Raw genomic sequence first — 15434 nt, 5'->3', positions numbered from 1 at the left:
GACTGGGCAGTAAAACCTCTTTAATGGGGCTGGCTGAACTTCTAAGTTTTGGTTAATGTTTTTAACAGTAACTTGTGTTTCCTCTGGCCTTCACGCCCAACCATTAGCCAGGTGTTTTTGTCTCTCAGAGTGGAAAATAAAAGTAATCTAACTATCCAGCTGGGCCCTCACTGAAGTGCTGGAGGAGATTGGCCACAATGCAAGCTGGGGGTCACAGAGGCTGGATGTGTGGGTTAAGAGGCTCCTTGTAAATGCCTGGCAAAATATAAGCATTGGTAATGAGATGCCTTTTTTTTTTTTTTTGCTATAAATTATGAGGTTTAAATTTGGCATGCTATGTGCCTATAAGCTTTGCTCTGTGTAATTTTCTAAATATATATATATATTTAATTTATTTTTGTTCCCCCCTTTAATATGACATTCACTTGATTTCTTTGTAACTGCGAGACAGGCCTGACTCTGATCTGCCATATGCTGTAAACTGTGTTTATGGAGCTAGAATTGGGGTCATTAATTTTCTTTACATCAAAAGAAGTAATTTCTTTTAAATGAGAAGCCTGTTTCACCTAGTAATTCGCTTTAATTGCTTATTTGAAACTTTTGACATTTGATAGCAATTTAAACATTGCCAGATGAGGCTCATGCAGTTGGGACCTGCAGGTGCTTCCTTACGTGCCCAACTTGGATCAAAGGAGTGAGCCCAGGGATGTGCCTGGCCGCAGACAGGGCGCCCTGTGCTGGAAGGTGCTGTGTTTTGGGGCTGTTTGAATAGATGCTGTGTGTCAGCCTCAGCAAGTATTTGCTCAGAGGGCTCTCCCTTGGAGAAGTTTCTGAGGAGCACTGAGCACCACGGTGCTGTTTGTTTTTCTTGGGAGATAGACTGCATGGTCTTTGTTTTGCCCAAGGCTAAATAGTGCTTGCAGCACTGAGTCTCTGTGGGTTTTTTCTAAAGTCTATAGACTTTAGAAAGTGCAATAGCACTTTCTGATGAAGGGTTAGAAAAAAGTTTCTAAAATATTAATTACCTTCTTTTTCCTGACTCATATCTCTTCATTTAGTATTACCATCTTCTGGGAGGTTTGGTGGGAAAGAATTTTCTTCCTCATGAGGGTAAGCAAATGGTGCAACTTCAAAGGCATTTTTAGCAGGATCTAAACTTCAATAAAGAGAACAGACAAAAATGAAACAGTGTCTTTCACTTCACTTTTTATGCTGGTTCTCTAATGTGAATGCAATTTATTGTTCAGTCAGTGGCAGGAGTAACTTTTCTGAGCCTGGGAAGTTTTTTTTTTAAGTCAATAAACAATAATTCAGATTATTGCAGAAAGAGCAACTTTGGTTAATGGGTTTTGGCTGTGCAATACTGTTGATGCTAGATACACTCACAGTGGTTTCTATCAACATTATACTGTGTCTCGTGAGAGATTAAGAACTATTGCAGGATAGGTCCAACAGCTGAACATGAGACAAATTCTGTGCTGCTGCTGCAGAAGTTAAGCAGTGTTTTAGTACTTTCTGAATTTAGAGCAAAGCCAAAGTACCAGTGCCAAGACTTCTTTAAAGGGGTTTATTGGTGTGCATTGTAATTAAAACCAGAATTAGTTTTCTAATAGGACATTCATTTTCTAGAGAGCAATTGCAGCTTGGCATAAAGTAATACATTTTTAAAAACAAGTGCCAATCTGGGGATATCCCCAGCATATGTTGGATGGCTGATTTACCAGCCATGTGTGTCCTACTTATTAACAAGAAAATTAAATATTTTCATTTAAGATAGTTATACAAATAAACCTTTGGCTGTGCTGTGATTTCATTAAAACCTTAATTGTTTAGAGAGCTCTATGAGAGTGTGTGAAGTTAGGTCAGTTTTACTGTCCAGTGTTAGTCTCGATAGCAGATTTACGACAGGGCTGGATTTAATCTCTTGACTGATCTTTACAGTAGTAGGCCTGGGATGGGAAGGTGTTTGTGTGTTTCAGGAGATAGGTAGCTCTGTCTGTGAGGTGGAAACACGGTGCTGGGTTTCAAAATGTCTGAGCAGCCTTAAAATGAACTAGCCAAGGGGTGGTGGGGAATTGCTCTGTGGAAACAAAATAGGTGTTGCTTTTAAATCAGCGTCTTAGTCTGCACACTGTCACACCTTCACACATGGCTGTAGGCTCAAATCTATTTCTCATCAAAGCAACTGTAGCAGAAGGGAATATTGCAACCATCTGGATTGCAAAGATCAGAAATAACAGTCCTGTGGGCAGCACCATATAAACTGGCTTTTATGCCACTTGATTAATCATTTCTGAGGGTAAGGACAGAAAGATGTTTACCAGGTCAAGCATTAATTTTTAAAAATACTTTAAAGTCTGATTTTCCTGGGTTTCTGATGGTGGTATGCCTTTGAATAGAGTTATTATATTTGTAGGTTCAGCATCTCAACTAACATTGTTCCTGAGCATGGGAAACACGGGCACCTTAGATGTCTCCAAAGGAGAGTTAATTAGAAGAATGAGCAGTTATCAAATACACTGCAGCTCCACTGTTTAATTCTGATGATAATTTTCATGCTGGGTCTAATACAAATGAATTCACTTATGGTTTATTAATCCACTGCGAGCCTGTTAGGGTATTCAGCAGGAAAAATGCTGAGAGTTACCAGAAGAGATTTAAAATACTTCCGTGAGTGGAGAGCAAATCAGAGAACTGTTTTTTTCCTCTTCTTTTTTCTTTCTGCACTGTTTTAACTGAGTATGGTTTCTCTTCCCCCTTTCTTCACTTCTTTAGGACCCACGATTATCAGCTTTAATTTTTGACAAGCTTCAAGTGCCTGACTATTTACAGAAAAACAGGAATGAAGGAGAGAGCAGATGCGAAACTTGTGCCACTCACTTGAATCAGCTGAAGCAGGAAGCCATTCAGATGATGCACACCCTCAGCCAAGCCAGCTACCCAGAAATGCCTGACCTCCAGCCCAGCGCCGGGGCAGTGACCAGCATGGTACCCAGGATGGTCACTGTCTCTTCCCAGAGAGACCTGCCACTCATTGCTGGGCAGGTAGGCAGGCAGCCTGGAAAGTCACCCAATCTCTTCTCTGCGGCAGAGAGGAAGAAGGGACTTGGATGGTCTCAAGGCGTGGGCAGTTTTCCTAACTCCAGCGTTCAAGTGACGGTGGCCCCCAGCGGTCTCAGTGGTGCCCTGAGCTCTGTCACCATCCAAGCTCAGCAGTACCTCGAGGGCATGTGGAGTATCTCCAGGGTGAACAGCTTCCTGCCTCAGGCTTGTCTAGTAAGTAGTGATAATTCAGCTGCTTGAGTTTTGTTTGCATGTGTGTGGACATAAAGAGAGACACAGGCAAAATCTGAGATATATTTATCTTAGTGGGGATCAGCTAATGATATTCTAAGCCATGTTTCAAGAACTGAAGAGTTAAAGAGCTTTGAATGATGTTCTATCAGATGTCACAAGGAATTTTCTTTCTTATCTCACATGGCGAGATCCTTCAGATGTTTTTGCACCTATTTTAGCTTCATATTTGCAGGTGATGTTATTTGTCTGTCACATACCTGGTAACCCCTTTAGAAAAACACAAAAGGCCAAGTTTGTCACACATGAAGCTCTAGGAGTTTCATGGGATTATATCAAAGATGAACTTGACCCTCAAGTCTGGTGCTGAGCTTCTAATGCTGTGTACAGTTCAGCAGTTGCTGTTGATGGACTGTGATGCAGAGCATTAATCTGCAGCTTAGATGTGTTGCAAAACAGTTTGCTGCTGAGGAGGGGGCTCAGAAGGTTGCTTCAGAGCCACATGCCTGTAAATGTCACTGCACTTGGATTTTAAGCCTTGATGTTGATTTCCTGTATTCTGTGTGCATTTTATGAACTCTTGTGGGAAATGAAAAAGCTTTATAGAGGTGCATGCTACCTTTAAAAGCAAGTTCATTATGTGGCTATCTATGGAACTGTGCTAAGAAGAAGGATACAATATGTGGCTGGTTTTGACTAAGATTTATTCCTGACCAGTTTTCAGGTAGTGAACGGGGGAGTGTATATAGTTATGAAGTGTGTACACTTTGAAGTAATGGTTTTCACTTAAAGATGATGTAGCAGGTCTTGCGAGGTCAGGTATGTTGGTGCCAGGCAGCTTTAAATTTAACATAATGCCTTATGTACTGTTGTATGTAAACACTACCTAATATTGCTTGGTAGCTTCAGCTGGTTGAGGTCCAAGATCATCAGAGATAAATATTTGAGTGCTGCCGTGTAACATTACTTTTTCAGGCTGACGTTGTGTTTCCTTCCAGAAAAGGCTTGGAGACTTGATTCCTCCCTCCCATACCTTTCTCTCATAAGGAAATTCAGCTACCTTCCACCTCTGAGGGGTTCCCATTTAAATCCAGTGAATCTCTGCTGAGATCAGATCATTCACTGAGAAAAGGGAAAATGGCCCATTCAGCTCTTCATAGTTTATGAGGAAATGCTGCTGTGAGAGCTTTTCTCTAAAATGTTGGTCCATGCATTAGGGATCAATTTGGCCATATAAGGTGTATGATGTTACCTTTAAATTGCCTTTTAAGTTCTTTGTATATCACAGAAATAGAGAAGTAAAAAGCTATTGGGCTAAGAAGCCTGCCCTCTGAAAGCAGAAGTATTTCCATCTGTCTGCTCATTCCTTGTCTGCCCTTATTCTTGTCCTAAATAATTCAGTAACAGCCAGCTCCAGATTTCTTCCTGCTTAACCACACTGACTGATAGATGTGGTTTTCCCTAACCACTGCGCTATTCTAAGATAAAACTGTTGCCTCATTTAACCCCTGTGAAGGAAAAACGTGTATAATGCACCAGAGCTTAAGTGTGATTTAGAAATGTGCAAAGAAACTCAGTAGCCTGGAAAACAGTGACCTTTAACGAAAGGACAAACACTGTGAGTTTGTCTCACTGTGAGGCAGCTTGGATGGGATCCAGTCATCTGCAAGGATCATTTAGATTTATAAGCAGTTTTTGGAGAGAAGCTAGTCTTCAGTTGTTTTATCTCTCCTCTCTCTTTATTTATTTTATTCATTTAAACCCAAATGTAGTTACTGAAGACTGTGAGTGCATCTCTTTCCAGATGGTGCTTCTTGTGTCTGTCTGAATTCTTCCACTGCCTTTTGTATTGTCAAGAACCTTGTGTCTGATGAAGTTTTTTGGGTGGGTGAGGCAGAAAGTGCTTCCGCTACGCTCTTCCCCTGAGGAATCACAGGTGTTGAAGGAAATAGGATTGGAGAAATTTCAGGAAACAGCTGGTCTAGCCCTTGTCTAGTATAGTATCCACTGCAGGACATTCTTGTCCAATGCTTATCTTACCTCGTCTTTTAATTTTTCAAAGACTGGGATTTTCTGATTTCTATCGATTCTCACATCTGAACTTCCTTCCCTTTTAGAAAAGTTTATTTATTTACTTTTTTTTTTTACAGGTTAGAGAGTGAATTTTGTCTTTTCTTTCCTGAAGTTAGGGACAGGGTTTAGGTTTCAGATTAACCCAGAAGAGAGCTGTGGATATACATACTTTTAGTGATGTCTGTCTTTAGTAGTAGTTCCTGTCTTGTGGAGAAAAGCTGGTCTGGCTAGAGGAATTCTGGAGCAAGAACTACTGCAGTAGAAAGAACAGTATTGAATATACTATTTATTATGTGTGACTGGATCTTGAAGTCTTCAGCTTCCAGTTAGGCAACATACTGCACAAATGCAGAAGAGAAAGATGGCTCTTTTCCCAGGGAGTTTCCACTCTTGGTTGTGATACCAGTTATTTTGACCACCCTGTAAATACTCCTGTTTCACTGGTAATCTGTACTTACGCCTTTTTTCCTTGTGCAAGGGTACTTGAAGCAGGTGCTGAACTCTCTGGTGGGAGGCTCCTATCCAATGCCTACCCTCCCAGTGATTTAACCCACTGCTGCATATGAAGTGGCCATGATTAATTTTATAAAATTGGGAAGACAAAGGTAAAAGCTGGGGTTCATCTCAAGTATTTTTAATTGCCAAAACCCCAGGTGTTTATTATCAGATAATTACTGAGGATTCCTTTGTGGCTGTGGAAGACCAGCAGGTACTTCCAGGAGATGCTTTGTCCTTCTCATCTTGGATGTGTGTCTTGGCCTGCCTGTGGCTGAAGGTGCCTCTGGCTTCCAGCTGGTGCTGGTGGAGCCCAGATAGGTCATGCAGAGCAAATCCTTTTTTGGATGTGGGGTGCTCTGTCCCCAGTGCCTTCCGGGTGGGAAAATAAACCCCAGTGTACATCTGCGAAACCTCAGGAGACCTTGCAGCAGCACACATTTCTCCAGGATCCGTATTTTTTATTCATGGTTAGTTCTAATAGTGGCAGTAGTGGAATTGTCTGTGGAGAGAAAAAAAAAAATATATTTGATTTCTGCTCCTCTCATCTCCCTCCCCAAACTCGCATGTATTACCTTGTAATGTCACTTATGGTTGTGAAAACACTTCTGGGCTGAATGTTGGGGGTCAGAAGTGCAGGACATCGTAAATTTTTAATATGTGTTTGGAGTTCAAGTGTGAAAAATCCATTATATAGATTATAAATTTTTTGAACAGGAACGTGTGTTTGAAGTGTAGTGTGGGTGCTGCTCAAGCCAAAATAATAACCATGGGCTTTGGGAGCCGTGAAGAGGAACAGTAATTAAGGATCTGGAGGAAGGTTTAGGGGAGGGGAAGACTAGGATTGCAACCAAGGTTCAAAAGGTGAAGATGTAATCAGCTGCTTTACCCAAGTGGCCTGTTGTGAAAGATTACAAAAAATAATCAGCAGTAGCAGTGGTAAGTTGTCTGAGCAGACAGTGAACACAGTGGAGGGGAGGGAGCTGGTATAACTCTGGGTAAGGCAGCTGATTTGTGGTGAACGCCTGACAACTATAATTAATAAATAGTTCTATATTGGTGTTTTTAGTTCTAGACCTGACAAGTGAATATAAGGTTACTACTCAAATGAAAAAAAAAAAAACATTAATAGTGCTCAGCACTGCTACCCAGTTTAATGCAAAAGGAGAGGACTGAGGGGAGTTTGGGCTTCCCAGATGTGTTGGAATCTGGCTGAGAGGTAGAACATTAAAACCCCTGAAAATACCTTTTACGCCTATTAGAAGTAACTGCATTTATTGTGTATTGTAGAAAAAAAGAGGTCTTACTGTATATTTTAAATTGACTGTGTTATTATTATGCAGTGTTATGTACTGCATAAAAGTGCTAAAGTAGCCATGCCATGTGCTATAAAGACATCTCAGTGAAATAGAGCTGATTTGCAAATTGCTTTTTCTTTCATCTTACACAAAATGAAATCCTGGTCACATTGTATTTCTTACTTGAGTATATACAATTGGCCCTGGATATAAGGCAAAGGATTGTGACTCCTTGAATACTTACCAGTCTGTAAGTGGATTTAAAAATATATTAAAAAATGCACCATTAAGAAATTGAAAAAGAGCACTAAAAAATTTGAAGTACCTTAAGTAAAACTTTTAAAGCCTATGTATGTAAAATTGTGAAATTATCAAAAGGTCAATATATGTCCCTGAGAGTATCCACAAATTTAAATTTAGGTATGAGTTTATTGCTTGGATCTGTGAGGTTCAGAGAGGGAGGGTTCATCCACAGCACAGCACATGTGAATGGGTGCGTAGACTCTAAAGTTAAAGAACTTACATTTATTTGTCTTACATGAAAAACCTGTGAGTTATTTTAGTCACAATTCAGGCTTTTCCTGTAGTTTGAGTAAGTCTTCTGCTTACCCTAATCTAAACCAGATGGATTAATCTGAGAGTAGTTCAGCCTCTGTTGACTTTCCTTAAAGCCTCTTTGTTTGTTTATAGAACGGGTGACTTACATTTTGTTTAAAAGATGCAATAAAAAGCTGACTGTGGAAAACAGAACAATGACAAGATTTACTTTCCAGCATTTACTTTTTTACTTTGATAAATGTCATACCAAATGGATTTTTAAATTAATTTTTAAAACCCTTCTTGATAGCTTTCTCAGTGACCTTTTATTAATACAATGTGGGAAATATATTTTGTAATGAAACAATTAAAATACAGTGCGTTGACCATAAATCTTGTCCGTGAGACATATGGATGTCTTTGAGCTTTGGGACATTACTCAGACTCCACGTATAACATCTTGATCCTCAGGAAGTCAATGTCAGACAGATGGTGAGGCAGGGACTGCACAGAGGCTTTTCTGTTTTCCCTTTAGCTCCAGTGTTGTTGGTGCCACTGCTCTTGTAGAGGAAGTACATAAAGAAAAGCAGGTGGCAGAAAATACTGATCTTCAAAGTTCGTGTTGGTCACTCTCCATAACAAGTCTCAACAGCAGAAAGAAATCTTTTGGTCCAAGTTACTAGATGCTTTCTCATACTAACATAATTTCTGCTCCCAGGGAAAAGACCTTTTCTGTGACTGCTGCATCTCAGCTGCGCAGTCATGCCTTGCTTCGAGCTTTGCTGCCTTGGCAAATGCAGAGGGAAAGGTGTGATGTGGGAGGACAACACTGCCACTGTCAGTGCCCCTGATGCCTTTTCCTGGTCTTAAAATCAAGAGTCAAACACAGTTAGAAGGGAAAAAGGGATTTTACCTCTCTATTTATTTTAAGGATCCTTAGGTGCACTACGTCCAGGTGGAATGCACCTCAATGCACACCGCAATGCCCACCCCCAAAAGATCTGGTCTAGCATTATAGGTCTTAACTAATTAGCATATCTATCAAAAATTCCCCAATGAGAGGCTTGAACGAGCCCCCCTCCCAGAGGAACCTTCTTCTGGATGGTTCTCTTAGTTTACAGAATGTGTTCCGGAGAGGACCTTGTTGGGGTCTGGGGCTTTCTGATCCCTAACTATGAGGCTTCTAAGATGTTTAGTCTCCTAGCTTGACACACAAGTCTAAGAATGTAGGCGAAAAGCACTAAGGATACAGAAGCTATAAAAAGGTATAACAGGGGTATAAAAGAAAAGGCAAAAAATCATCATGGCATCACCCCAGCAACCAGGGAGCAGACTAGCTTGGAAAGGGTGGGTTGGAAATTCAGCCTTAAACGTGCAGCTGAAAATGTAGCCCTCTGTTTTGTGCAGTTGCTGGGACCTTTATGGTCTCTTAGATTGTCCCCAGTGTAGGGTGCTGAAGGTGAAAACGAGGTTACTTTTTAATGTATTTCCAGGTATCAGAGTGATACAGGAAAAACATTAAGAGTTAACAGAAAGGTTATTGGCTACTAGATGTAAGTGAACATTTTCTTAGGTGAGGGTGTGGATTGCATTTCTTTTTTATTGTGTTTGACACTTCCACCATAGTATTGGTTTTACAGTTGTGGGGCGGGGTAACTATTTGAGAACTCAGACCCTCTTGTGGCTCAAATTACCACCTGTAACCAGTTCTTTTGATCTTTCACCCCTCCAGGCTAAGCAGTTGTTATTACAGCTCTCAGGAGGAAACAAGTCCATACTTGCCTCTGTTGCCAGTTGAAGTCAACAGGAATGTTTGCCCAGACTTCACCTGTAACTCATCAGAGGTAGATTTAAGACAAGTAGACTTTAGAGATCATGTGGAAATGATAATCCACTGGATTTACGTTTGGCCCACAGTTCATTCTCTCATCTGGCAAGTGTATCATAAGCTACACTAAATACCCCAAATATTAAATTTTCTACTCGTGCCTTTCAGCTTGTTTCTCTGGCCTTTTCTGTTCACTTTGCTCCCTTCAGCTTCTTTTGCTTCCTGCTGGTCCATTTATACTGTGAATTTGCTTCACTATAAATCCTCCAGTTAACTGATAATCAGTGCATCCCATGCCACCCCAGCACTTAGAAGTCACTGTACAAGGAAGAGTCATACTTTTTGGCTGGAGCTCAGAAGTGGTGTCATGTCAGAAAGAACAGCTTTAACGAGGCTACTGTTGCATGGGCTACATGGGTTAAGGGTGGGCTGCAGCTGAATAATACCCTTTGGCTTCAGAAGTTAATGCAGCAGAGAAACCAAATAAATTCAGGCTGAGCTCAGATCTTAGTTGTGTACAGGCTGGTGGAGGGGAAAATCTTGCAGCGGTGTCTTATATAGAACATGAAAGGAACTGATTTGCCCAGCTGGATGCAGGTAGGATTGCCCAGTTGTCCTGCTTGTGTTAAAATAGAATTTGAGCATCTCTTTTTCATTTGGAAAGTGCTTTGAATTTGACATTTTCTCAGTAGGCTGTTCACTGGAGTGATGGCATGTTGAGGTTGTGGGCCTTAGGATGGTTGACCTGTGCACAGTATGTGCATTGCTGAAAGCATCTCCTGCTGAAAGCATCTCCTGGCATGAGCGGCTGAGCATGGGGCAAAAATTGGTGCTCTTTGTTACTTGCAACTAGAATCACTGAAGTGCCCTGCCTGGTAGCTTCTGACAGGAGGTTTAAAAAGCATCCGTAGAAAATGATGTATCTATTTTTGTGTTTCAGCACTTAGGAGAGAATTTATGATGTATGGAGAGAGTTCATAGATATTTCAAGCATTTCATATGTATGTGTTTAATGGAATGGATTGCCACTTTAGTGAACATAGCATCAAATCAGCTCTGTTAATTGAAAAAGATTTTTCACATTATTGCTAATGATGTGACACAGTTTTGTTAGAGATGGTGCATAAAATAGTGCTACTTCAAGTGACGTTAATGTATGCATTTAAATTCCTTTTTTTCCCATTTACGTGCATTATTGATTTTATTTCATTGTTGAGCAGCTAATGGATTTATAATTTGAATACAGTCACTGTAATCAATGATGGGATTATTAGACTTATAAATAGAACTTTAAAACTACGATGAGGTAATTTCCCAGTGACATTGTAGAGAGTGGGCTGCCCAGTCAGGAAGACTGAGTGGATGAGGTCCTCCAAAGACAGATAGGAACAACCTCATGTTCAGAAGTCCTGGTCCCCCTAAGGGACTTCAACCACCTTGATACCTTTTGGAGGGACAACACAGCAGGGCATAAGCAATCTAGGATGTTTCTGGAATGTGTTGATGATAATTTTCTTCTCCAAATGACGGAAGAGCCATTGAGAAGAGGTGCTATGCTGGACCTTGGTTGTGGTCAGTGATGCAGAGTCTACTTGGAGCCCTGAAGCCGGTGGTGTTCCCCAGGGTTCTGTGCTGATTCCAGTGTAGTTCATCTTATTCATCAATGCCCTGGATGAAGGGACAGAGTGCAGCCTTGGGAAGTTTGCTGAGGGGGAATGGCTGGTACCCCAAAGTGCTATGCTGCCATTCAGCAAGACCTGGACAGGCTGGAGATGTGGGCAGAGAGGAACATAATGAAATTCAACCAAGACAAGTGCAAGGTCCTGCACCTGAGGAAGACTAACCCCATGTAACATCACAGACTGGGGGCTGATCTACTGGAAAGCAGCTCTGGGAGTCCTGGTAGACAAGAAGTTAACCACGAGCCAGTAGTGCCCTTGTGAACAAGAAGGCCAACGGTATTCGGGGCTGCATTAGGAAGAGGATTGCCAGCAGGTCGAGGGGGATGATACTGAACACCTGCTCAGCCATGGCTGAGGCCACATCTGGAGTGCTATGTCCAGTTTTGGGCTCCTCTGTTCAAGAAAAACACAGAGCTCCTGTAGAGGGTCCCGTGGAGGGGCTGTGAAGATGATGAGGGGACTGGAGCATCTCTTTTATGAGAAAAGGCTGAGGGAGCTGGGCCTGTTTAGCCTGGGAAGAGACAGCTGAGTTAATTCCTCCGCATTTGCAAAGCTGCTGCTATTTCAAATCTGGATGGGTTTTTTCTTTTCTGATACCTTATCTGAAGGAAGCATTTGAAAGGTGGTGTAGGCACGAGTCCATTGCTGTGGTTTTGGTGTTGTTGGACAAAGATAATGGATCTGCCATTCAGAACTGTCCCAGTTCTGCTTCTCAAAAAAGAAGGTGATGAAGTTGTGCAAGGCAGCTGGCTGTTTTAGGGGGCAGGTGGCAGTGGAAGGATGAAGAAGGGGAGAGTGGTCCTTGTTATGCCTGGCTTGGGAATGGTCTAGGTTTAGTTTGTTCATGCACAGTAGCTGTGTGGGCATCCCCTTGAGTCTCATCAGCATCTACAGATGACTCTGAAGTACTCATAGGGGATATGGGAATAGCACAACCTCCTGTTATTGGTTAAGCTAAGATTCTCATGAAAAGATTGAATTATAATGATAAGAACATTAGTAATGTCCTGCTGAATCTCAGCTGCAGCCTGTCTAGCCCAGGGCTGTCTCCAGCAGTGAAGCTGGAAATGGTATTTAGGGAGAGCTGTGGAGCCTGGCTGCTTTCTGCAGTCTTCTTATACTCCCCAGCATGCTCAGTTGGAGTATTCACAGGGACACATACCTGTCTGTTGCCTTTAGGATCTGTTTAGGGACCTGCTGTTCAGTAATTTATCCAAACCCTCTCTGACCCTGAAACTCTCTAGCTCCACAGCCTTCTCTGTGCCAGCAGGTTCCATGAGTTCACTAGCCCAGTGCAAAGAAGTATTTCACTTTCACTCAATTTATTCAGCACCTCCATGATTTTATACACCTCAGTCAGGCTGTCCTCAATCTTCCCTTCTCCAAGTAAGAGTCCCAGCCTCCATCATCTCTCCTCCTGGGGCAGCTGCTTTATCTTCTTGACCATTTACTTGCTTGTCTCTGTCATTTCCCTTATTCCATTCCCCTGTCTTGAGATACAGCACTAGGACTCAATATGTGGTGCTCATTATGTGGACACTTTGCTTGTTCTTTGTGCCCTGCCTTGTGATATCCAGAATTTCCTTGCTGGTTTTTTTTTTTTTTTGGCTGCTGCTATGTCTTGATTTAGAGGAACTGTCAATGACCCTTAGAACTTCCAAGTCGTAGCTGCAAGTTTTGAGTTAAAGCATTGTTGAGTCATTTAGGTTGTTTTTCCCCATATATGTAGTCTTATCTATGTCAAATCTCACCTGACACGTCTTTGCCCAGTCACACTTAGGAATTTATTCTGGGATTCCTTATATTGGCGTTTGGTTACTTGAAAGAGCTTTGGGACATCTGCAGGCTTGCAGATTCCACTCTAGTCATGGTGAATCATGTCTGGGTTACATGGCCCTAATACTGGGAGACAACAGCAGGTCAGCAGAAACACCCAAAAGAAAAGAGTGTCATCTGCACAGCTCTATCCCTAACTTGGGACCTCGGTGTCCTTTAACAATGATTCCAATGATCACAGCTGTCCTTGGCTTTGCAAACTTAATGCTGCTTCATGAGCTTGCCTGTATTGAGCTTTGGTCTCTAAATATGGATGTAATAAAGAGCCAGTTTCCCCTTCAGGTAATGAGGGCTTGTACCTCGTCGGGTGAGCTACTAGTGAAGGGTGCTTTCCATGTTGTATCTGTCAGGCAAATTGATCCCAAGGGATGTTCTTTTTAAAGCAGCCACATCTAATATATAAGCAGTTCAGGTGTGATTGAGATAGAAATCAGCTATGACAATCCGTCCACCTTTGCTTTATTTGATTACATTGTATGTCAATCATTATAACAATACAGTGATTATAATGAAATTGGGAATATGGTAATTTCTTTTGCTAAATAGAGAGTAATCAAGATACGGTGAGATTCTGGTTGAGTTGCCCAAATCATGGAGAAGTTCTGTTGTGGAGTCAGGAAGGCGGCACAAGTTCTCCCAATTCAGAGCTCTGTCTCCTGTGTTTAGTGGCTGTTAGAAACACATCTGGCCCATGGAAGTCAGTCCTAATGGAAAAGCATTTGTCTTCTTGTAGGAAACCCAATCCTGAAATGACAGAAATTTGCATTATTATGATCCTGTTAATAAATTTCTTTGCTTGCTCGTATCAACCTTTGACAAAAAGCAGGGATTCAATTGTATATTTGTCCATTTGAATAAATACCCAGAGCAGTACACAGCTATGTTTTTGGCTTTGGAGGCTGTAACTATCGTAATAAATGTCAGCAGGGAGGGCTCTGGGCAACACTTTCTGATGCTTGCCTAGAGGCATTAGAAGAAACAGTTCCTCTAGGCTGGCTGTTTTAAATCCACTGCACACGAAAAAATTCTGTTTTGAGAGTGTTAATGTGTAGCAGGATCTCTGTCCTTGTTGGTAGCTCGTTTCATGACCTCCTGACTTTTCAGGTGGTGGGATTACATGTGCAGATAGGAGGGTGCTGTTCATGTGACTGGTGGTCAGATAGCTGTGAAAAAGGAAAGAAAAAAGAACATTGCTTGCTGTCTCTTTGGCTGTTGGTATCCTGAGTAGCTGAAATGAAGGAATTGGTCAGTCACTGTCTGCTGACATCTTTGCACTACCAGAGCCCTGCCTGCAGGGATTGCCCACATTCTCAATACAAAGAAAGGAATGAATGACGCTTCATTTTGTAGGATGAAGCCTGCCCAAAACCCTAATAAATTTCTCAAGGACCAAGGAGCATGGTTTAGGAGAGATCTGGGTCAGATTGAGATCAAAAGCCCTTGGTCAGAAGGGAGAAGCTGCTGATTCCCCATCCTTGTACTGCCAAGGATACCAGTGCTGGATGTAGCGGGGTGTGGGCCCTGCCCAAAAAGATGAAGAAGCACAGACTGCTGATGGTTTTTGGTGGTAAAGATCCAAACCTTAAACCTCTTTAGTAATTCAGATATTATTTCAAAAAGCAAGCGCTCTGAGGTTGTCTTTGGATCGCCTATATTACTTTCCAGTCTGTGACAGCAGATGGGCCTCCTATTTCTATTTAATTCTACTTCTCTATAATTTTTCTCCTTCTGCCTCATCTTCAGAGATTGATGATAAGCCAGGCATTAGCAACTCTTGTAGCTGAAAAACCTTTTTTCAGAGAAGGGATATTATGCTCTGCATTTGATTTACATTGAACATGAGATGCATATAAAAGTCTGAAACTACAGGTTTAGGCATTCTTGTTACCACATTGCAGCTGCAGGTTATAAATGACTACAGTAGTGTACTGTAGTTATAAAATGCCCTACTTATTTTATAATGAGCCCTGGCAGAAACAATGTCAAATGGCAGTAAAAAGTTTATCCAGAACACGTTTCACTTCAGCCTGGCATATGCTGCCCTGTAAACTTCATGTAATGCTCGTCAGGCAGGAGGAGACATTTCTCACAGGAGACGCATGCAGGACTTACCCATGCTTCTGGAAAAGAAGGGTTTATAGTGGGAGCATTATCCAGCTCGAGATTTACGTCACGTTTGTTCCAGTCAGTGGTAGTAGGTCATAAGAGTCTTTGCATGAATCATTTAGGTGGAAAATTATTGTTTTATCATATATAAACAGTAGATTTAATATATTACAAAATCATTACATCAAGCAGTTTTTACAGTTTAATTGACTGTGATGTTCTAGGACGTTCTAGTCAGAAAGGGGAAAATAGTGAGTTAAAGTAAGTTCTCAAAATTCTCTGTCT

The 15434-nt window shown here is 41.6% G+C and overlaps 1 protein-coding gene across 2 annotated transcripts in view; it reads left to right on the top strand.

The window, feature by feature from the left end:
• Positions 1-15434, top strand: part of KIF26A (kinesin family member 26A) — a 100803-nt gene that overhangs the window by 29848 nt on the left and 55521 nt on the right. For both annotated transcript variants that reach the window (XM_032111735.1, XM_032111734.1), the window contains exon 3: positions 2776-3276. In XM_032111735.1, coding sequence (XP_031967626.1) covers positions 2776-3276 — 501 coding nt within the window. The remainder of the gene's footprint in view (positions 1-2775; positions 3277-15434) is intronic.

The sequence above is a fragment of the Corvus moneduloides genome, chromosome 6 (assembly GCF_009650955.1).
Source record: "Corvus moneduloides isolate bCorMon1 chromosome 6, bCorMon1.pri, whole genome shotgun sequence".
Classification (NCBI taxonomy): Eukaryota; Metazoa; Chordata; class Aves; order Passeriformes; family Corvidae; genus Corvus; species Corvus moneduloides.
The sequence above is the reverse complement of the archived record's forward strand: the minus strand, read 5'-3'. Positions and strand labels throughout refer to the sequence as shown.